Source organism: Lissotriton helveticus, chromosome 12 (genome assembly GCF_964261635.1).
Source record: "Lissotriton helveticus chromosome 12, aLisHel1.1, whole genome shotgun sequence".
Taxonomy (NCBI): Eukaryota; Metazoa; Chordata; class Amphibia; order Caudata; family Salamandridae; genus Lissotriton; species Lissotriton helveticus.
The window spans coordinates 882114683-882137655 of NC_136073.1; the positions used below are offsets into that span (position 1 = coordinate 882114683).

General features: G+C 47.8%; 1 protein-coding gene across 1 annotated transcript in view; it reads right to left on the bottom strand.

The window, feature by feature from the left end:
- LOC144798522 (phospholipid scramblase family member 5-like) overlaps positions 1-22973 on the bottom strand; it is a 290685-nt gene that overhangs the window by 63826 nt on the left and 203886 nt on the right. Inside the window, exon 5 of the mRNA XM_078669444.1 lies at positions 14846-15030. Within this exon, the coding sequence (XP_078525570.1) occupies positions 14846-15030 (185 nt within the window). The remainder of the gene's footprint in view (positions 1-14845; positions 15031-22973) is intronic.

The window sequence follows — 22973 nt, forward strand, 5'->3', positions numbered from 1 at the left end:
CACTGCTCCTGATGAAGCTAAATGTGCTTTGGATTGCTTGAAAGGAGTGAGTTCCCATAGTCTAGCCTGGAGAGAACCCCACAACTGAACAAATGACTTAGGACTAGATGTAGGTAAATAGGTTTTACCGATTCTAAAATACCGAATTTTACCAATTCGATATTTTAGAATCGGTAAATCCTATGTAGGTAATTGATCGGTAAAAAATACCGAATCGTTAAGATTCAGTATTTACCAAATCGGTAATTACCGATTCGGTATTTGCCATTCATTCCTATGGGCCTGGAGGCCCATAGGAATGAATGTCAATTACCGAATCGGTAATTACTGATTCGGTAAAAGTGGGAAAAATTCAAGGGTGGCAGGGTGTCACTTTGACACACTGTTGCGCCGCTGATTTGTGCTGGTGTGCATATGTAGCATACATACGGGCATGTATGTCTGTCACATAGCACAGGTGTAAATGCACATTTATGCATTTACATAGGAATTCCTTATTTATCACCATCTAATAGTTGGTGGTAAATAACGATTTCTTAAAACCCAGAAGCACTGTTTACAATGCGTCCTACATCTCATTTACCGATTCGGTAAATTCCGAATCGGTAAATGATGATTCGGTAAATACCGATTCGTTATTTACCGAATCGGTAAAATAGCCTCCTACATAGGTGCTGAGTTGACATTCATTTTTGAATTCTTGCCTCGTGTTGGTCTTATAAGTACAGATGAGGCACACAATGTTCCTTGCCTTTTTTGTTTTTTTAATACAGGGTCCAAAGGAACGTGAAATGAAGAATAAAGTGTTTTTGAAACAGTTTGAAAAGTATTGTAAAAATCATATTTGTTTCATTTCAGAGAGCAAGCCCAGATTCCTGAGTCCTATAGTTTGATCTCAAACACAGCTCATGGGAAGCTCAGGAACCAGATGGATTTGGCCGGTCTTTGGGAAATAGTTTAGAGCCACAACTCAAGGGAAATTGTTTAGAAATGCCAAGCCTTAGAACAAGTTTAGAGCTTGCTATATGATCCTTTGCCCAGGAGCACTGCTTATCCAAAGAGGACAAAAATGTAATGATGCAGACAGAACCAGGGTGACAGAACAAACGTGTGAGCTCGAGTCATAGGCTCTTCTTCAGCAAGGCTAGGATCAGTCCCCAGGGAGCTGAGAATCCTATTTATGACAAATTTTCATTCATCATGTACCAGCATGGGCTAGAAAAGAAATGGGCAGATGGACCTATGCCCTACGGTAAGACGGAAGACCTCCCTAAATATGCTAAGGTGAGCATCTCCAATGGATGCCAGATGTGTGCCGACCTCTGCCTGACCCGCTTGCTGACCAAGAAGAATGTGGGCCTCATTTAGAGTTCAGGAGTCTCTGAAAATCCTTCAAATTTGGGAGAAAATTATAAACAAGGAAATAAATCTACCCATTGCATGTCCTCCATCATTAAGGGGAGGAATCAATCTTGTAGATTTAACTACTTTTTTTGTATTTCATCTGGAATTTGGAGGATTTTCCCCTGAACTCTACACCATGCTGTGTGTATGAGGAATGAAATACAAAGCCTCCACCTGGTCCCAGAGGTAAGTGGGATACGCCTGCTCTCTTCAACAGAATTGCATCCTGTTGTGGTACTGCTCCTGGAGTCTGGAGACCATCTCAGAGGGGATTGATTGCTGTGAGCTACAGATGAGATCTGCAGAAGAGCTCCAGTGTGCTTTGAAGTACTTTACTCAGGCACTTCAGCAAGAAGAGCTAACCTTGTCAAAAAGATTTTGGCATCTAGTGTTGTTATAGCCAGGTCATTTGGGACCAGTCCTAAAGATTGCCTAAAGGCACCTGCTCTAATGCTGTGTCTAGGATCTAAGGACCTTCCCCAAAGTGTTTGCCATTCTCAGTGCTGTGCTTTGGAGGTTTGGGACTTAAGGCGACCAGTCCTGAATATCTACTTTGATCACCAGAGTGAATGGGAACTGCTGGAGGTGAAGATGATCTGTCCAGAAACTTTAAGATTTACAGAACTACACTTACTTTAAAGATCAATCCATGGCCAAGATGGCAGCGCGGTAGGACGAGAGTCTGTGTCCCTCCGGCACTGCCATTCAATAGCTTTGTTCCAGAGCCGACTCCCGGGGCCATCCACCTGTGATTTCTGTTGGCGAACGCACAGGGTGTGCTGGGAGCCTGGAGGGAGACTTTCGCGGCCGATCGCTGCTGGGCTGCCGCATCAGAACTCCGATGTGTATGGAGCTGAACGCGGCCTGGTGGAGCTGCGGTATTGCTTTGGCTGTGGCCAGGAGCAAAGGGATTGGCACACGCTGAGAGAGGTGTCCCCTGTGGTGCACGAAAGATGGCTGACTGTGTGCAGAGTCTGGGACAGCGGTGGTAGAGCCCGGTACTGGCTGTCAGCAATCCCCAGCGGAGATCAGTTCGGCGGAGCCTGAAGCGAGTGGCCCCCTTGGGACACGGCCGAGGTGGGCCTGGTCCGGAGTTCTGGGGGCTGCGGTGAAGCTCTGTCTAACCCCTGGGAGAAACAACCTTTACAATGCAACTTTTACAACGCACTACCATTACAACGAAACTTTTACAGCGCAACATCCATTACATCGCATGCCATTACAATGCAAACATTACAACGCATGACACTACAACGCATACCACTACAACACATGTCATTACGACGCATACCATTACAACGCATAACATTACAACGCGTAGTACCCTTACACTATCCAACACTTACCCTACTGTTGAACACCCTGGACTTAGAATAGTAATTTTTACCCCTACACTATCCAACACTTACCCTACTGTTGCACCCCCTGGAGTTAGAATAGTACTTTTTACCCCTACACTATCTAACACTTACCCTACTGTAGCACGCCTCAGGAGTTAGAATAGTAATTTTCACCCCTACACTATCCAATACTTACCATACATGCAATGTAATGTTATGCGTTGTAATGGTATGCGTTGTAAAGGTAGTACGCATTGTAATGGAATGCGTTGTAAAGGTAGTTTTTATAAATTCGTTGTAATGGCATGCGTTGTAATGGAATGCGTTGTAATAGATGTTGTGTTGTAAAAAATGTGTTGTAAAGGTATGCGTTGTAAAAGTATGCGTTGTAACGTAATACATCCCCCCTGGTCTAGGCGACCCAGGGCTCGGGAGGCATGCCTGGAGCTCGCGATCTTTAGCTGGAGCCCTTCTGGTGTGCGGTGGCCAGTGGAAAGCACGGTAGGGAAGCAGTGCCTACTCGGTCCGCGAGTCATCGGATGTCGTGCGTTAGATTAGCCCTCGTGGCGGCTGCTGACGGCAAAAGCTCTCCCAGGTGGGTGCCGTGCGCAGAGCGGTGTGATTGCTGGACACCTGCAGCCCATTGACTCTGGGGAGAAGTTTGTGGGACCCGTGGGCTCAAGGAGCCCCTCCCGGGTCAAGAAGGTAGTACCTGCCACATACTAGCGGGCTTCAGCTCTTTCACCCTCCCAGAGGTGTCAGAAGCAGACTAGGGTCTGAGCGGTCCACGACTCGGTGGACGGAGGTGACAGTGGAGGTGGAGCCGAGAGACAGTGAAGCACCTAGCGGAGCGGGGGAAGAGTAGTCACTTGAACCGCAGCGACCAGATGACAGCCTAGGGTGGTACAGGGCAGGTGAGATACAGGGCACAAAGGGACAGGCACTGGTGACTCTGTGCTTTGTGGTCTGGAGAGGCCGCCCAGTCTAGGCAGTTTGGGAGGCTTAGCTTAGGCGACTTCGGGCCCGTGGCGTACATAGTGAGAGATGAGCCCCCACGGGAGGGAGGGAAGAGAGAGCCTTGGCCGGAGGCCCAGTAGCCTGCGATATGACGACTAGGCAGAGGTGCAGCAGCACATAGCGGTCTAACACATGGAACACCGCTGAAAGTGAGGGGACTGAGACCAGAGCAGATAGTGCTGTGCTTGGATCCGAGAGGCATTGCAGCACGGAGGGCTCGACATGGTGGCGGCAAGGGCCCATATAGAGAAGTCACTAAAAGAGCTCCTCCATAAACAATCCGGCCTTTCCGCAAGTCAAGATGAGAAAGGGTCTAGTTAAATGGAAGGCGATGACTCCCCAGTGACCAAAGCTTTCATGGTGGAGTTCTTCACAGCCATAAAAGAGGATATCCAGGAGCTCAGATCAAAACTAACTGCTGACCTAAAGGAGGTTCGACGCGATCTGGATGACTTAGGAGAGAGGATGGTGACCCTGGAGGAGCACGATGTCGGCAGGGAAGAAGATCTCTACCAGCTGCAACAGGATATGTTGTGCCTCCCCGAGCAGGACATTGAACTCCAGGCCCATGCAGAGGACCTGGAAAACCGTTCCAGACGGAACAACATGAGGATCAGGGCCGTTCCGTGTAAGGAGGAAGGCGACGATCTTAGAGCTTATGTCAGGGCCTTATTCTAACAGATCCTCAGGGAGGAGGAGGCTTTGGACATCCAAATGGACCGGGTCCATTGGGTGGGCCTCCCCGCGGTAACAAAGCCCTGCCTCCTGATATTCTTGTGTGTGTCCATGACTTTCAACTGAAAGAGCGCATCATCTGGAAGGCACGTGAGCAGCCACCCGTGCAGTTTTGCGGTCATTAACCAGCTATATTCCAGGATCTAGCGGCCTCCACACTTGTTAAACGAAAAGCGTTTAAACAGGTTACCTTCGCGAAAAGAACATTCCTTGCTCTTGGGGCCACCCGTTTCATCTGATATTCAAATATCAAGGAAAGCTCCTACAGATCAGATCACTGGAGGAAGCGCTGGAGACCCTGGGTATTGACAATGCCCCATCGGCGGAGAGGGCAGATCGGCCGAACCCTCGGCGTGAGCGCCGCACTTCGGGATGGCAGCAGGTTGGTAAGACATCACCAAGTCATAAGCCTGACCAAGCTGCAAGCGGCCAGGAGAGAGAGGCGGTCCTTTCTTCTTTGTCACAGGTTACAGAGTGCGCCGACACCCTGTGACATTCCTAGCTGATGGCTCCGGAGTGTGCTCATTGACGGACACCGGAGGTACAGGAAGGATCATTCGATTTGGGGCACTGCCTTTCCCCCGGTGTCAAAGTGGATGCGAGAGGACTCCTTTGTGGACTAGACAATACTCGCAGCCACGACCCCCTAGACTTTAACCACTGTGATGAACTTTATTCATTTTGTTGGATTTTCCCTTTTTGGCACTGTCCGTTTGTTATTATTTGGGGTTTGTTTGGGGTTTTTATGGGGTCTCCGCATCAGTTTTCACGGGGGGATGGCATGTTACAGGGCATACCGAGGCGCCTCTTGCGGCGCAATTGTTGCTCAGGCTCAGCTCAGACTCTGCGTAGCAACTTCCAAGCTATCCAATGGGTAGAGATCTGAAGATAATTCATTTGAACGTTCGGGGGTTGAACAATCCTGTGAAGCGCGCGGCAGTGCTCTCCCTCCTTGAAAACACCAATAGTGATATCTGCTTCCTCCAAGACACCCACCCGCTGCCCAAAGATACCATGCGCATGCGAGATAAGTGATTCCCACAGCAATTTTGGTCCTCTGGGCCGTCCAAAAAGACTGGGGTAGCTGTCCTGATTGGTGCGCGCTGCCCGTGCAAAGTAATATCGACTGTGGCAGAAATAAAGGGCCGGTTACTGGCCATCAGGGTACAACGGAGTGATTCACACCTTACACTAGGATCGCTACACGCCCCTAATGAGAAACAGGAACCCTTCCTGCTGTCGGCCTTGACTGAGGTACTTGCTTCCCCAGACGCTGCGATATTGTTTGGGGGCGATTTAAATCTGGTAATGGACCCGGAATTGGTCAGGTCAGGGCAGAGGTCACACCAAGCCGGGGCTCTCTCCTTGGGTGAGAAGGGATGGATGGAAGACAGTGGATTGCATGAAGTGTGACGGACACAACACCCAGGCGAGCGCGACTATACATATTTCTCCGCCGCTCATAAAACAAATGAGCACTTTGATCATTTCCTAGCCTCTACTTCCCTCATGACTAGCCTACATTCCTCGGAGATTACTCCTCGCTCTCTTTCTGACCATGCCCTCATCTCCTTCCTCCGGCCTGCGCAGCACCCATGAGCGTTCCCCCCGGGGTGGCGATTGTGGGAGAGTCTACTCCATTCTGAATACCTGGTTAAGCGGGTGCGAGACACTATAGTGCAATATTTTCAGATCAACAATATTGGGTCCACTTCACTTTCGGCAGTGTGGGAGGCTCTAAAACTGGTGACGCGGAGAGAGTTCATTGTGATCTTGGCGACATATACCGCTTTACGCAGAGATAAATGCGCGGAGCTCTAGAGGGAGGTGGGAGAACTGGAGGCGGTACACAAGCGTACCGGAGCCCCGAGAGTGTGGCGAGAATTGGAAAACCGAAGGCGAATGCTGAAACACTTAGACTTGGATAGAGCGGAGCACGCCCTTCTGAGACTGCGTCACAAATTTTACCTTAGTAGAGATAAATGCAGGAAAATGCTGGCCCACAGGTTACGAGCGAAGGCGCAGATGTCCCTAATCCAGTCAGTGCGTGGATCACTCTGGTGTGGAACAGTCCGCAGATGATCAGAAAGTTGAGGCCTTCCTTAGCTTTTATCAACTCCTCTACACGGAACAAGATTCACCCCCGCATGATCCAATTACATAGCTGGACACATGTGACATAACGCCTATTCCCAAAACTGTGTTGTTTCATTCTGAAACCCAGGAAGGACTCTCGTGACTGTGGGTCCTACCGACCCATTTCGCTTCTTAACATCGATGCAAATTTGTTTGCGGGCAGCCATTTTGGCGTTGCGCCTCAACCCCCTCATGGCCGACATAGGAGACCCAGATCAATCGGGTTTCATCCCTACTAGACAGGGGGGAGATTGCTGCACCTCATTGATCATATACACCATTCACGGAACCTGGCCTTCCTGTTATCCATAGATGCAGAGAAGGCCTTTGATCGCGTTGATTGGGGTTATTTGTTTGCAGTGCTGCGTGGCTATGGCTTTGGAGACAACTTACTACGTTGGATAAAGTGCTTATATTCTGCCCCCAAAGCCTTTGTATGGGTTAAAGGATGCAGGTCGGCCCTTTTCTCTAGCGCCGGGCAACGCACCAGGGTTGCCCCCTATCCACGCTTTTATTTGCGCTTTATGTGGAGCCGTTTGCCCAGTGGATTCGGGCAAATCCTGAGGTTGTTGGCCTTAAGTTTGGTGCGGATGTGCATAAAATTAGCTTGTACGCTGATTACGTGATCCTCTTGCTTACCCAGCCCCGGCTAACCCTACAGACTTTACTCGATGAACTTGTAGCCTTTGGGGAAGTCTCGGGATTTAAGGTCAATCTTGCAAAACCGCAGATCCTCAACATTTCTATTTCTGCTGAAGAAATGATGGCCCTACAGCAGGATTTCACATTAAACTGGACCCACTCAGACAAAACATACCTAGGATTTAAGATGACATCGACCATTGTTAAGACGGTCTCATTAAATTATGCTTTGCTGCTGGATCACACGACCAAGGCAATGAACGCCTGGTTGCATCTCAGGTTACCATGGTATGGGAGGATAGCCGCTGTAAAAATTAAGGTGTTACCTCGCATCCTGTACATCTTCCAGATGTTGCCGTTGACCCTACCGCCGGGTATACTTAAGAAACTGCAATCACTTATTAATAAGTTTCCTATGGGAGGGTAAGAAGCCTCATTTCTCTCTAATGCAAATTGCAACCATGAAAGCACAGGGAGGTCTGGGCCTTCCACTCATAGGTGGCTATTACCAAGCGGCATGCCTTCACTATCTAGTGGAATGGAACAGACCCCTGTCCAGCAAACACTGGAATTTCATGGACCAATCCGTGGTGGGAGTGAATATTTGGCGGGAACTATGGTTATCTCGCAAGCACAGAGCATGGGGACTATATTCATCTCCTGTCACCTCGCCAATGCTCAAGGTCTGGGACCGGCTGGCCATGACGAAGGGGTGGACGTCGTTCCCTTCACCTATGACCCCCATTGTTAACAATCCCGATTTCCCCCCGGGTCAGGCGTCTTCAGTATTGCAACGGTGGCAGGAAGAGGGTTGGTTCCCATTTTGACACGGAAGGACTTTGCCCAATTGCGGAAGGACTACGATCTATTAGCTACTGATGCATTCCCCTACAGTCAGGTTGCTCACTGGGTTAATGGGCCCGCAAACTTTGCCTTCATGTCTCGACCCTTTACTATGTTTGAAAAATGGCTAGTACGCAAAGTGGATGACCACAGGCTCATTTCTGAACTGTATGCCATGATTATGGCACGCCCTGCGGGTCATCGTACAAAGGCACAGGTAGGAGACTGAACTGGGCTGGCCCCTAACGCCTAAGGAGTGGGAGCATATTCTATATAGAACACACCACACTACAACGAGGCCGTTTCAACGAAATCCATAACCACGCATGCATTACAACGCATGCGTGGTTACAACGACAGCTTTTACCACGCTTACTTTTACTACGATGTACGTAGTAAAGGCATGTGTGGTAAAGGGTAAAAATTAAAAAGGGGGGGTTGGGGGGGCTTTTTTTAGAGGAGATGTGCAGGAAATCGGCGGCGCAGGGGAAGGAAACGGCCGTTTTTTTTCATTTATGACGCCACCACGGAAAAAACGTGGAGAAGGAAAAGCGTGAAAATAGTATTCCGTTGTAACGCATGCGTGGTAAAGGCATGCGTTACAACGGAGTTCGTTGTAAGATCATACAACCGCATAGACATCGCTAGCGATTACATCGCTAGGGATGTCAAGGTATGTAATTAGAAAAGGTACAGCAGATGATATTCATTTGCTCAGCCTCGCATACGTAAATAGGTGCCAATATTTAATAAACAGAAACATTTACTGACATTTAATAACCTAGCGATGCCAAGGAGTGCTTGCAACATATCGTGTCGACAAGACATTGCTCTGCCGTGCAGATGTAAATATTTAAGAGGGTGCCAATATTTAATAAGCAATGATTTCACTACAAAACGTCTATTATATATTATTATTACCGCCACGATGACAGGAAGAGGATGTGGTCTGGCGGCTAGCTCTGCCGACTTTGGTGCTGTCAACCAAACTTCGAGCCTCCTATCAAGTCATTTACAGCGCAGATGTTAATATTTAATAAACAGTGGCTATGTTGGATATGTATGAAACAGTGGCTATGTTTTTATATGCTAATATTTAATAAACAGTGGATAATGTCGCAGATGTAAATATTTAATAAACGATGGTTATCACAAGTGGGTGGATGGATGCATGAATGAATGATGGGTGAATGCATGATGGATGCATGAATGAAGGATGCATGATGGATGGGTGGATGGGCGGATGGATGGATGGTGGATGGATGGCCGAATAGATGCATGAATGAATGGAGGATGCATGGTGGATGGGTGGAGGGATGGATGGTGGATGGATGGCTGGATGGATGCATGGATGGATGCATGATGGATGGGTGGATGAATGAATGAATGAAGGATGCATGATGGATGGGTGGATGGGCGGATGAATGATGGATGGATGGTGGATGGATGGCTGAATAGATGCATGAATGAATGGAGGATGCATGATGGATGGGTGGAGGGGTGGATGGATGAATGAATGAAGGATGCATGATGGATGGGTAGAGGGATGGGTGGTGGATGGATGGCTGGATGGATGCATGATGGATGGGTGGATGGGTGGATGGATGAGTGAATGAATGAAGGATGCATGATGGATGGGTGGATGGGTGGATGGATGAGTGAATGAATGAAGGATGCATGATGGATGGGTGGATGGGTGGAGGGATGGATGGGGGTACATGAATGATGGGTTGGTGGCTGGGTGGTGGTTGAATGCATGGACGGATGCATGTTGAATAATGGATGGATGCATGGATGAATGCTTTTTGGGTGGATGGATGCATGAATGATGTGTGGATGCATGATGGATGAGGTGGATGGATGCATGAACGGATGCATGTTGACTTTTGGGCCTATTATTGCAAGACACAGTTGCAATGGCCCACCTAGTGGGCGGCTATCAGGACACTACTTGGCTAAGACGGGCCTCACAGCGGCCCAGATAAACCATAGCATTACACACTGCTCTATTTTCCTATATCAGAGGGCATACCATCTGTGCCTCCCTCTTGGAGGTGGTGCATAGCGATCTGTGAAACTCCTTAAAATGCATCAAGGCTGCACCCACTTATGCTCTGCACTTACCATGCTCGAATCCTTGACTCCCTCTGCGACCCTGTATGCTGTGACACCATCGGTTTGTCCAGGAGGGAGATCTGTTCCAAAAAGGTCTCCTTCTGGACTTCTAACTGTGAGTTTCCGTTGCAGGCTTCCCACAGGCAGGTTCATGACATATGGCAGTATACGAATAGCAATACAGCAAACCTTGCAGAGCCTTCATCAGGAAGCCCTGCTTCACACCACACTGCAAATCTTCAATACCATTGGTCACGGAAGGTGGCATATAATCTGGCTCTATAGGGGCATCCAAACCTACGTGGGGGTATCATTGCTAATCGTTAGACAGAGTTGGGACCAGGAGCTTCAAGCTGTCTTCGCTGTCAAGAATTTTATGCAATGCTGCAGTACTCCCTGCAATGCATGCTTCAAGTTTTCAAAACTTGCATTCTCCATACAGCAAATCTCACAGCTATGAAATTACAGGCTCTATTTTTAACGGCCTCCCTGAACTGTCCGATGCCAACGTGTGAATATATGTTTGGGTGACAACCGACTTTACTGTATCGCTAGCGATGCCAAAGTATGAATATATGTTAGGGTGTGACTTTACTATTATCGAGCACTGACAAGCTGTGTGCAAGTTATATGGCCATAAAAAATCTATAGCAAATACAAGGTGTGAGAAAGTTTTATGGACAGACGTGTTATATGTTTCGATGACAGGCGACTTAAATAGATGTTCCGAACGCAAATAATTTGTATCATGAAAACTGCCGAGCCGGACAATAGGGGAGAGGATGTGGTCTGACGGCTAGCGCGGCCGACTTTGGTGCTGGGAAACAAGGTTCGAGCCTGGAATCGAGCTGTGTGAAAGTATTATGGCCATAAAAATGTATACATGACTTTGGTGTGAAATACATACATGTTTTAAAAAACAAAAACAAATGATGTTCCGACTAAGGTGTGAAATAAATAGATGTTTTAAAAACAATTAATATGAATCATGTATCTTTTGTGCTGGGAAACAAGGTTCGAGACTGGTATCGAACACTGACAAGCTGTGTGCAAGTTATATGGTAAACCGCGTTGTATTGCACTGCGATGTGATGTTCTGCGGCGTGATGTTCAGGCCAATGGGAAGCAACGCAGTCGCGTTGCAAAAGTCTGCGATGTGTTTGTGCACGATGTAATGGACGGGGCGATGTCATAGATGCGATGTTACAGCGCGCGATCACTGTGACCGCGATGTAACGTCATACATCCGCTATGGCACTGCTAGCGGCACAGCGAAACAAAAGGGGATGATGGACGGAGCGTTTGAGCAAATCAAACACTCACCCCCAGTTAACTGATCTGGGTTTAATCCATCACCATTCTTTAGCCCACTCTGCCACCCCAGCTCAGACATGGCCATATACAAATCAGTCTGACCCTGTGCCTCATGGGAACAGTCCAGCCCGAACTGCCAAGCCATGCCTTCCCTGGACCGGAAACAAGCATCCTGGGACCGGTTTCGGATTCATAATCCTCATCAGCCAGGCTATCTTGAATCCAGTGGCCAAGTGAGCAAGGGACTCACGTCTGAGCATACCCTGCCAACTTAGGGCGAACAAAGCGAAACAAAAGGGGATGATGGACGGCACAGCAGGTTATTCTGGTGAAATGGTGGACACCTTCGGTGCCTGAGATGATCGACTGGATACACCGTCTCTGGCAGCTTCTAGCTACGGAGCGCCTGACGCTCAGTGTAGAAGGGAAGGGTAAAGATTTTGCGAAGTTATGGGCTCCTTATTTGCAAATACTCACGAAAGACATGAGAGAGGTGACATGTCCTAATGTTTGCAGATTCTTAAGCTCCTGCCGGTAGATCCCCTTGGTACCATCCAAATGCCGGTGAGATGAGCATTGCCTCTATACTAAGTTGGGTCCTGATGCGAGGCCTTAGAGGGTGTGTTAGAACTGATGCGGAGAAGGGGTGGGAGTAGGGCGGGGGAAGGGATGGTTGGTTTGTTCCTGAAGTTTTTGTTTGTTTTATCAAATAAAACTGTGGACGTCTTGGACATGAGAGCCGATACAGATGCCAAATACGAATACTTTTTGCGGGGCCGACCCCCGGGTTGTCGGCCTGAAAGCTGTGTACTTCCGCTCATACCCTGCTCTGCCGGCCTCGAGATGTAGGAAAAAACAACAGTTGATGGAAAGAATGCAGAACAATGTCATACATTCACCCCAGTACAGAGATCTGGGCCTAAATCCATCATTTTTTGCTCACCACACCACCCCAATTCAGCCTCGAGATGTAGGTATTAAGCTGTGTACAATCCTTCTATTCCCACACAATAAAAACGATTGATTCTAAAGATCAATCCATGGCCCCTCCCTTTGCGGGCCGAACACCTTCACTCGCAGACTGGCTTGAGTACTCCACCTCGAGGCCTCACTCTCTCAGGATATCGTGAGACTATGATTTTCTGCTCATGCTTACCTTCCCCATAGACGTCAATGCCCCTATCCCCAGATCATTCTTTGTTCAGTACATTTACGTGTTCTAATACTAAATGTAAGTTCATGAATGCTCTTGCCTGGTCTGTAAGTAATTGAATTGGATGTATGACATTACAACACATGCTTTTACATCGCAGTTTTTACAACGCATACCATTACAACGCATAGTGCTTTGGGGTGCTGGATAGTGAATAGTTTAATTTACTATTCCAACTCCAGTCCCCGTGGACACTAGGGAAGGTGTTGGATAGTAAATTAAATCTATTGCCTATCCTAGAGCGCCCCCCAGCGCAATGCGTTGTAATGGTTTGCGTTGTAAAAGTTGCGATGTAAAAGCACTGCGTGGTAAAAGTTGTGTTGTAAAGGATGTTTCCCAATTGAATTAAATTGCAATTGAAGTATTTTATTTCAGCACCCCCAGCCTTTTGAGCTCAGCCTCTGGTACCCAAAGCCTAGGTGAGCTAGGGGGCACCCCAAAGAAGTCTTCTGACTCCCCCCTCTGTAAACTACTGGACAGAGGTATTAAGGGGTTCTCCGCTGTACCAGGGATCTAGTAGATGTGTCCCTATGATCAAGTGCCAACAGGCACATTAGTGAGTTTAACTAATTACAGGGGTGTACCCTCCTCTCCTGGTTCATGTTATAGTATTTATAGCAGCCTCTTTGTGGCAGCAATGCACAGTGGACATGTATTTCTTACTTGGGTCCTGCTTCTACCCCTTCTGGCCCTACAGGCAGTTCCTCACAGCCTGAGCAAAAGCCAACTCATATAAAGGGCACTATATATGCACTAAAATACACCTTTGTCTGTATTGTGTTGTCATATTACTCATGCACTAATGGAACTTCCTCAGTGTCAATTACTGTGATGTCATCATGGTTAAGGACATGCCACGTGAATTCCTGGAAATAAATCAGGATCAAGAGTCACTTCCCGTGAGGTCATTAAGGTCAAAGGGTATGCAATGTCACTTCCTCTGCTCCAGGCATTTGGTAAATGGACAACCATGTATTCTACCAGACTATTGAGTAAAATATATATCCTCAGGATACATAGATACAAAGTTAACCTCAATACATCCAGCCTAATCTATATAAAGTGACCTTTGAAGTATTGTGGTAGCAAATGTTGTGGCTACGATATTATTGTAAAACAAAGTTTTTGTACGTGATATTCTGACATACAAGAGGATTCAAGTGCAAGTGACTTTGCTTGCAGTCTCTTTACTTATATATGCATTGTCTTAGTGTGTATAAGTCCCCTTGTGCAGCCCCCCCCACAATTTTACTTAAAGTGAAGAGTCTTCCATCTTCCTAGCAGTCATGGGTCTTACACCACCATGTTCCTGTTGCGCACGTGCTGTCGGCAGCTACCTTCGAGGTGAATGATACCATCTCATGGTCTTCTACAGGTCAGCCTATAGTACTGTCACATGGGCCCCCATCAGTGGCGGATCCTCCGCTAAGGAGGAGGAGCGTTGCCCCACTGCCTTGAAGCAGTAAAAATAGGAAAAAATAAAGTGATAATAATGTAATGTCAAATCATTTTCTTTTGTCCTCCTGCAGCTGCAGTTTGCGTGAGGGGGTGGGCTGCTGGGCAGGGGAGGAGTGGTAGAACCCATCTAAGTGCGCAATGACTGTTTGGACGGCCCTTTCGGGCCGCCCAATACAGTCATGCACACTTAACCAGTTCTCCATGCAGGCTGCATTACAGCCTGGGTGGAGAACAAGCCCAGGCCCCCAGTCCCTGGCTGAGTGTCGAACCACGGTACCAATCACAATGCTGGTGAGGAGAGCCTGGCTATGTTTCCTGGAGTCGGAGAGGAAGGAGAGCAGCAGCGAAGACGCGGGACCCGGCGGCAAGGTAAGTGTATTTTTTATTTTATTTAACATTGTGCCCCTGGTCCCCGTCAGCCCCCTTCCCTCATCCGCCCACCACCTGCGAGCCATGCCAGCCGCCACTACTGGACCCCATGGGCGTTCATCACCAGATTCTGTCGTTTTGACAAAACTAGATTTCACTGTTTACCCACAAATGTATAAATTCTGGCCCATGTATTTTGGGTGATGAGCCTGGAGTTCTTTTTTTTCTACCACAGGAGGCCTCTGGGCTGGTAACTTACCTCTTCAGTCCTGTTGCAGCACTGGTCGGGGAGAAGGATGTTCAGCACGTGACACTTGGAGTTGTCATACACTCTGACGTCCAGCCGGGGGCCCCAGCACTCCTTCTCCTCTATGGCATTGAAGATTTTCTGGCTGACTGCGTTGAGGATCTCAAATTCACTGCCGGTCTGGAACATGCTGTGCCCTGGGGTGACACAAGAGTGGACTGTGAGAAGAGAGCGCAACTTCTAAGGAGGATAACACCACCCATACCCCCCCACACACCAGCCCCCAGCTTCGTGGAGAAGTGTGGCTCAATGGTTAGAGCGGCAGACCTTGATGCAGAGTTCTGGCCCGGGACCAGGGTTCGATTCCCGCCTCGGCGGGTCTCGGGCTCAAATTCCTCTGACCGGATATTCTCGCCTCGGTGCCTATTCTGATCATGGGTCCCACGCTGCAACTCTGGGCAATAGCTTGCTTAGTCTCCACAACGGCCCCAACAGCGCGAGGATGCCTGGTTTCACCTTGGGGGTGCCGAGGAGTGGAGACTTCACAAGGAAAACCAGGAAGGGTTCCTTAGCGGTATGAGTACAAGCACCGGGAGACCCGGTCCGGGTAGCTGAGTGCTTTACAAGTACAAAAACATTTACATTTACCTCCACACTCATCATGGATGTATAAACTAGTGATCAAGGGATTGAGCGGAAGCATTCATGTGGGAAGTATCTCTTCAGCCATTGGCCACTAAGAATTATGTCAGGGGATGTCACCTTCCTGCACTTTAGTTCCATCTGTGAAAGATACAGGTGCTGTTGTATTACCTGCTGTTTGGTGCAAATGTGACATAAACAGCTTTGAAGAGCACAATGGATAATTCATTGTAGCTTTTGCTCAGGAAGTAGATGTCTGTTCTTTTGTGTGTTGTCAGTGTGATGAAAACTATACTTCACGTAGACAGTCACATTTGTGAAACATCAAGCTAACAGATCTCAAATCCATGACAAACCTGTCCTTTATCTACAAAGATAATTATTCGATGCACATTTAGACACTCATTTTGAGTCTGCCAGATAAGTGTCCTTGGGGAAACTCTGCTGTGGATGAGAATGAGGTGCAGGTGTTCCCACAACCACAGTTACCATATGCAGGTACACTAGACTTAGTTTTACCAGGTGGGCATCTGGACCAGGTAAAACCAGCCTTGGATGTGAGACAGGCAGAAGGCACAGATGTACCACACCTGACCACATCCTACAAAATGGTAGGAACAAGCAACGCTTCGCTCCAGCAGCCATGAACCTGCCCTGATCCTGGTACCTTCCAGTCCCCCTGAACCTCACTTGTGATACGCATTGGCAATGCACCTATCCATCACCTGCTTAGAGAAGATGGTAAATGGAGGAGAAAAGTCCTTGGTAGTAGGAACATAAAATTATAATAACTTTGCATTATTATAATTTTATGCTTCATGCTGATTTGTGGGCGAGGGGGTGGGCGTGGTTTGGCCACTCCTAAGTGCGCAATGACTGTTTGGTCGGCCTTCTCGGCAGCCCCAATGAGTCATATGCTCTTTCCCCTGTCCCCATGCAGGCTGCATTGCAGCCTGTTTGGAGAACATGCCCAGGCTCCCATTCCCTGGTTGAGCGTCAAACCAGGACGCTCAAAGCCAATCACAATGCTGCATTGCAGCATTGTGGTTGGTCGATGCGGGCTGCTGTGCTTTCTGGTCCTCTAGTTCCACAAGGAGAACAGGAGCCGAGACGTGGGACCCGGCAGCAAGGTAAGTTTCATTTTTAAATGTTTTTTTATATTCCTCAGAACTTTGAGATCTCTTAGACTCAACGAAGCCAGACATATGTTTCATTCCTGAAACCTGGCCATCTTTGTCCTCCTCCCCTTCTATAGCTATAGCGTTTCCTGAACGCTATAGTGTAACCAGGTGCGACAGACAGCTCAAAAAGGGAGGGGAGTAGCTTTTGCAACACAAAATCCTTTAAGAGTGGATACTCTGGACTCCTGTTCTACCCCTGGGTTGGAAATGATAATATTCCGATTAAAAGCCTCAATTAACCTAATTTGGACGGGGGCACTGGTCTAGCGCCCACCCCGTGAAAAACATTATTTCAGTGCGAAACTCATTGAACGGCTAGCACCACACATCTTAGAAGAAGATAATTTTATGCTTTTGGGGGATTTCAATTATCATATTGATAATCAAGCTGACCCTGATACCATCCGCCTCTTGGCAAACACATGTAGCCGGGCACACTCTCTATTTATTATTCACAGAAGCCACCAACTTAGAAGTGGACTCTCCAGTTACCCAGGCGTGGACCGACCACTTCTCCGTAGATTTCTTCCTGGATGTTTGGAAACCTGAGGGTGCCCCCGTGATGCCATGACACTTACGAGACCCTGGAGAAGGGTGGTTCCCTCCACCCTTCTCCTTGCCTTTACTCCTCATATTGTATCTGACTACAAAGACACCAGTCTTGCACTAAAAGCCTTTGAAGACTAATTTATACAGGCCTTAGACACCATTGCCCGCTAAAAGTATCTAAAATGAAAAGGGAACCTGCAACCTGGTACTCCGAATCCTTAAAAAAGGAGAAATCCGCATTTAGGACAATTGAACGTAAATGGAGGAAATCTACATCAGAGTAGAGGAAAATCGCTTAAAAAACAGTCTTAAGGAAACACCTAAAATACTGTCACATTGCTAGAAGGACTCACATAGCCGAGAGAAACAATTCTGGAAAGAACTCCTCCAAGGAGCTCTTTAAAATCTGTAAGGAACTCACGAATGCAAGCAGCTGTAATCATATAATACCTACATCCCCATACATTGCGACAATCTGGCAGTGCATTACGAACAAAAAATTAACATCTACTTTTCTCTTGCAAATAGCATGATACCAATGACTTTGGAACCTCAAGAGGTCAGTACTAACTCTCAATCTCCCACCCTGGAATCTTTCAATCCCGTTTCAGCGGATCAAATACTGGTCCAAATAAACACAATAAAAACCAGTTCCCTACTGGACCTGCCCCCTCTCATGTGATTGCCTCGCCGACCAAGGAACTTCAGCTATGCTAGTTCTCCAGGATCTATCAGCGGCTTTTGATACCATCTCCCATCAAATTTTTGCTCAAAGACTGAGGGAGATTGGTATTATCGGCAAAGCCATGAAACTTTCTTTCTGAGCACACCCATTCTGTTTAGCTGGGAAACTACTCAACAAAACCCATGGGGCAGATTGACAATAACTGGCGCATCCCTGCATATCAACAGGGATGCACCAGTTACTGTGCGTCAGGGCTCCGCCACCATGGATGCATCACATTTACAATGCGGCACACCATGGGGCAAAAACGGCACAGATGCGTGACGCATCTGTGTCGTAAAGGCAGCGCATTGCTGGAGTTGCATCGCAAAGCTCTGGGTTGCCCTATCTTTAGAATGCTGCATCAATCCTTACGCCTGCCTCAAGCAGGCGCAGGGTTTTGACGCAGCATGGGCTTAAAAGTGACAGTGAAATCTTGTCGATTTCACTCAGCCACTTTTAGGAGGGGTTCCTGCGCTGGAAAACTTTTTGCAGTTTAACATGAATAAGACAGAGATCCTTTTATTCGGGTAAGCTCACTCAGTCTGGTCAGGAGACTGGTGGACATCAGAACTGGGTTTATCCCCTACACTTAAAAAAAAATGTAAAGAATTTAGGAGGCCTCTTAGATGAAAAATCTATCAATGAACAAGCACATTAAAAGCATCTCTGGAACCTGTTTTGGTCTCATGCATATCCTTAAGTGTTTCAGTGGACCCATCTACAGGCCAGGAAAACTTTAGACCAAGCTCTGATAGTAAGTCACCTCAACTATGGGAATGCTTTATTGGTTGGAATAAATGAAAGCCTTTTTACTAGGCTCCAGGTGGTGCAGAACACAGCGGCACGCCTTATCCCGAATCTCCCTTCTCGCTCCCCATCGGAACCCAGTCTGCGCTCTCTCCATTGATTACCGATCAAAACCTGAGCTCTTTTCAAACTTCTTTGTCTGGTCTACAAAACTCTGCACGGAAAGGGACTGTAGGGCATATTACCAAGTAATAGCGATAATTATCGCTATTGCTTGGTTAGAGACAAAAATTTACCGCTGAGCTGCGGCGATTTTTATCGCAAATAAACCTTGGTATTACCAAGGTTTATCGCAAATGCGATAAAAATCGGCCGCAATGCATGAATATCGCTGAAAAGTCCGCGATATTCATGCATTACCGAGCTAATGCTCTTAGCCATGTTATCCACCTCCCATTGGATAACATGGCTAAGAACTGCTCAGGGCAGGTGTTAGCTTTTGGAGATATTCGCGCTTAGCACGAATATCTCCAAAAGTTGGTAATAGGAGATAGCGATGTTAGCGACTGTTTCCAGTCGCTAACATCTTGGCACGCCCACTTTGCATGTCATTAGTGATAAATATCACTGACATGCAAAGCGGGGCCCAAGATGGTCGCTATCCCCTACTAGCTGTCGCTAACTGGTGTTAGCGACAGCTAGGTAATAGGGAGATAATTTTATCTCCGCTCTCTTGGCTTTTAAAGCCAAAAAAGTGGAGATAAACCCCCTTGATAATATGCCCCTGTGTTACCTTAAAAATAAACGACAGCCTTATGTTCCTGTTCGCCTGCTTAGATCTAGTGATCTATTACTCTTACATCCCAAACGTATTCGTACGAAGAGATTTGGGAGTCGCTCCTTTTCATTTCTGGCTCCTCATCACTGCAATCAGCTGCCCATGTCCATCCGCGCTTGTCCGGATTTCACTCTCTTTACAAGATTTTAGAAAACATGACTGTTAAACCTCTAACCTTGCCATTGTATTGCAATCTGCCCACCGCTGCTATGGCGCCTAGAGATCCCTTTGGGGATAATTTGTGTGCCTAATAAATAAAGAAGTAAATAAAATGCAATGGTAAGCAACAAGAAAGAGACAGTCAGCAAAGCAAGCATGGCTTGCAGGGCAGCACTGCACCTCCAAACTATGTTGCAAACAAGACCTCCTCCACTGCTACTTCGAAAGGAGAGTAAAAGTGTGGGGGTGGCAGGGCTCAGCTCAGAACCTCTGTGTTATACTGCAATGTGCCCAAGAACTGCAGGAGTGGATGTCGAATGGGGATCCTGGGGGACTGGGTGTGAACAAGTATAGCCAAGAAGAGGGGGACGAAGAAGGGGGGGTAAGTGTTCGGGGGATTGACTCCACTTACTTTGTACCAACTAATACCAAAAAGCGAGACAACCCTCTCTCACAGTTTCACGGTATCCTTAAAATGATGTAGAAAGTCACTTCTTGTTTTAAAAGGACTCTCCCCCACTAGGTATTCTGGTGGCATGCTTCATCATCGAGTTCTCGTCCAGATACTCTCCGTATCTGGATGGGTTGTACATTGAGCCTCAAGGGAGCGCTTCTGGAGAGACGGGATCTAAGTTTAGAAATGCCTAGTGGCTACTTCTGTAAGTGCCCTTTATGCTGTGAACCCCTGGCACAATTAAAAACAAAAGTGGTGCTCAATGCAGAAAATGAGTCACTTCAGCATCTAAAGGTCTACATGTTTCAGCCACTTCTTTTGCCCATCCGAGTCATGTGGCATTCCTCAGGACCAATCTCAGATCCCTATTTCTTGATAATTCTGTGATTCTGTAGCATGCTTTGTGAGTTTCACCCATTCATGCTCATGCCACACATACAGCCCAGCCTGAGACTCTCTCTTATTCTGTGGGCAGAAATGGGAAACATTAAGGTTGAATTCAGCTACCACTATCTTGCATTCATCACCATGAATATTGCACACATGCTCACTGCAACCCAATAGACAAAATGCGTAAATGTGCCTCACATCATTGCCTTCTCCTAGCTTTGCTTATGAGAAACATATTCAATGAAGCTTGTTGTTACATTGACAGTTTTAAAAAAAAGAAAGCGAGAAACTACTTCTGAAATGGACGGCAACCAATCAGAGCTTGGCGTTAGTATTAGTTTGCTTGTGGTACGATGACCCAATCCTCCACTGTCGGCCATTGCAACAAAGAACTTTGTCAGGATATCCATTGCAAACCAACTAACAGTCCCTCTAAGCTGCTAACAGTGAAGAGGAGAGCCCACCCCGGCATGCCTGTGGACGCTGCCCCGGATACGTCTTCAAGGTGAGCCGGTAGGAGGAGAGCCCACCCTGGCATGCCCCAGACACCTCAGGTGAGCCGATAGGAGTAGGTCTAGAAGAGGAACCCGAATCACAACAAACGAGCAGATTGCAATGGTACTAGGGTCCTCACTACTGCTCGTTAGTGAGTCCAGAAGGGTGGTGTGACGTGCCGCTATGCTGAATGGACTCATAATCCCATGCATCCATTTTGGAAGAGATATTGTGTACATACAGACACACACAGACTCCCCAGTGCACAGTGCCACGCCAATTTTGCAGATCCACTGCACCACAAAACATTGACCTGTCTGCCTGTTCACCAGTCACCTAAGTATTACTTGCCCAGTGCATGGGTTATCTGTGATACCCTATGCATGGGCATACAGATTTTATCACTAGACATGGGTGTCATTTAGGGGTCGCAGTTGCGACTCTTAGTTTGCAAACATGCCAACATTTTAGAAGATGAAAGAGGGAGATTTGGAAAAAAAAAAAAACTAAATGAGAGAATGTATTTCCCCCATTGACTTCATTTCAAGCAAAGGCAACTTTAGGCAGAGACAGCCAAATTAAGGCCTTTATTGACTTCAAAAAGTGGGAGTCTCCTATCTGGATTGGGTTTAGTTGCATGCATGGGTTTCAGTGGAGGCCACCTCGGAAAAAGGGGGTGTGAAGTGGGGGGGGGGGATTGCAAAAGAAAAATGAAAATAAAAGAGTAACTTACCTTTTCCTTCACCGCCACGCTGAAGCAAGTCTCTCCTCCGTCCTCTTCCTCACGATCTACCGGAAGCACTCAGGCTTGCAGGCTCTCCCAGCCAATCACAACGCTGCAGGAGCAGCGTCGTGATTGGTCTCAGCATCCTGTTTGGTTGCTCAGGCTGTGTCTGTGAGGCTGGGCATGTTCTCCACTGCGCTGTGCAAACCAGCCCGATGGAGAAGTGCGCATGACAGTTTGGCCGGCCCTAAATGTGCACTTAGAGGACTGGAAACCACTCCTCGCTCGGTTTGGCACCACGGAGCCCAGCCCTGCCCCCACCAGGCTCCGAGCTCCACAAACAAAAATAAAATGATCATACTGTCCTGTTATTATCATTTTCTTTTGTACACTGCTGAATTAGCAGTGAGGCGACACTCCTCCGCCTTAGCGGAGAAGGCCCCACTGATGGCTTTTCCCCCTGCGACCGCTGGCATTGTCTGCGCGACCCGAGCTTAGGCTGCAAAGGGCAGCATAAGGGAACAGAGGAAGCAGGACAATTGTATCTAAAAATCAAATCAGCTTCGGGATTTCCAGGCTGCTGTAGCTGGAGACAAGTATCAGTTGCTACTTACACCTGTTATAATTTGTTCCATCAGCTCAGGGTTTGTTTAAAGTGTTGGCTAGCAACGCACCCTTCAAGGCCTCTCACGCCCAAAACTCCACAGGGCCGGTGCAAAGTTCCCCTGCAGGCTCTGGGGGGACCGGGCAGCATCGAGAGGGAGCTCCCACAGATTGTGTCAGCAGCCTGTGCTTGTTTTCATGTGCTGCTGGACCCCAGGCCCTTTGGAAATGTATGGAGTGCTCAAGGATATCACTTAGGAGTCGCAGCTGTGACCCCTGGCTTGTTCCGTGCAGCCCCTGGAACCAGGGCCGGACTGGGAACCAAAACCGGCCCTTACAAAGTGCTCGGGCGTCCCCCGGAGGTTGGGGGTGCGGCAGAGCTGTTTGCAGGGCCGGTTTCGGACCATTTTGTTACAGGGGCCGGTATTGCAGCTATGCTGCAAAAACGGCTGTTTAACATAATTGGCCCCCAGGGGCCCAACATCGGCCCACACCCTGGCAGCCCACCGGGGAAACGCCCAGTGCCTGCTGCAGCCAGCCCGGCCCTGCCTGGAACTGCCTTTGCATTCCTTGGCCTCCAAAGAAGTAAAATAAACGCCAAGAACATAGGGAGACTCCACACTCCTTATGT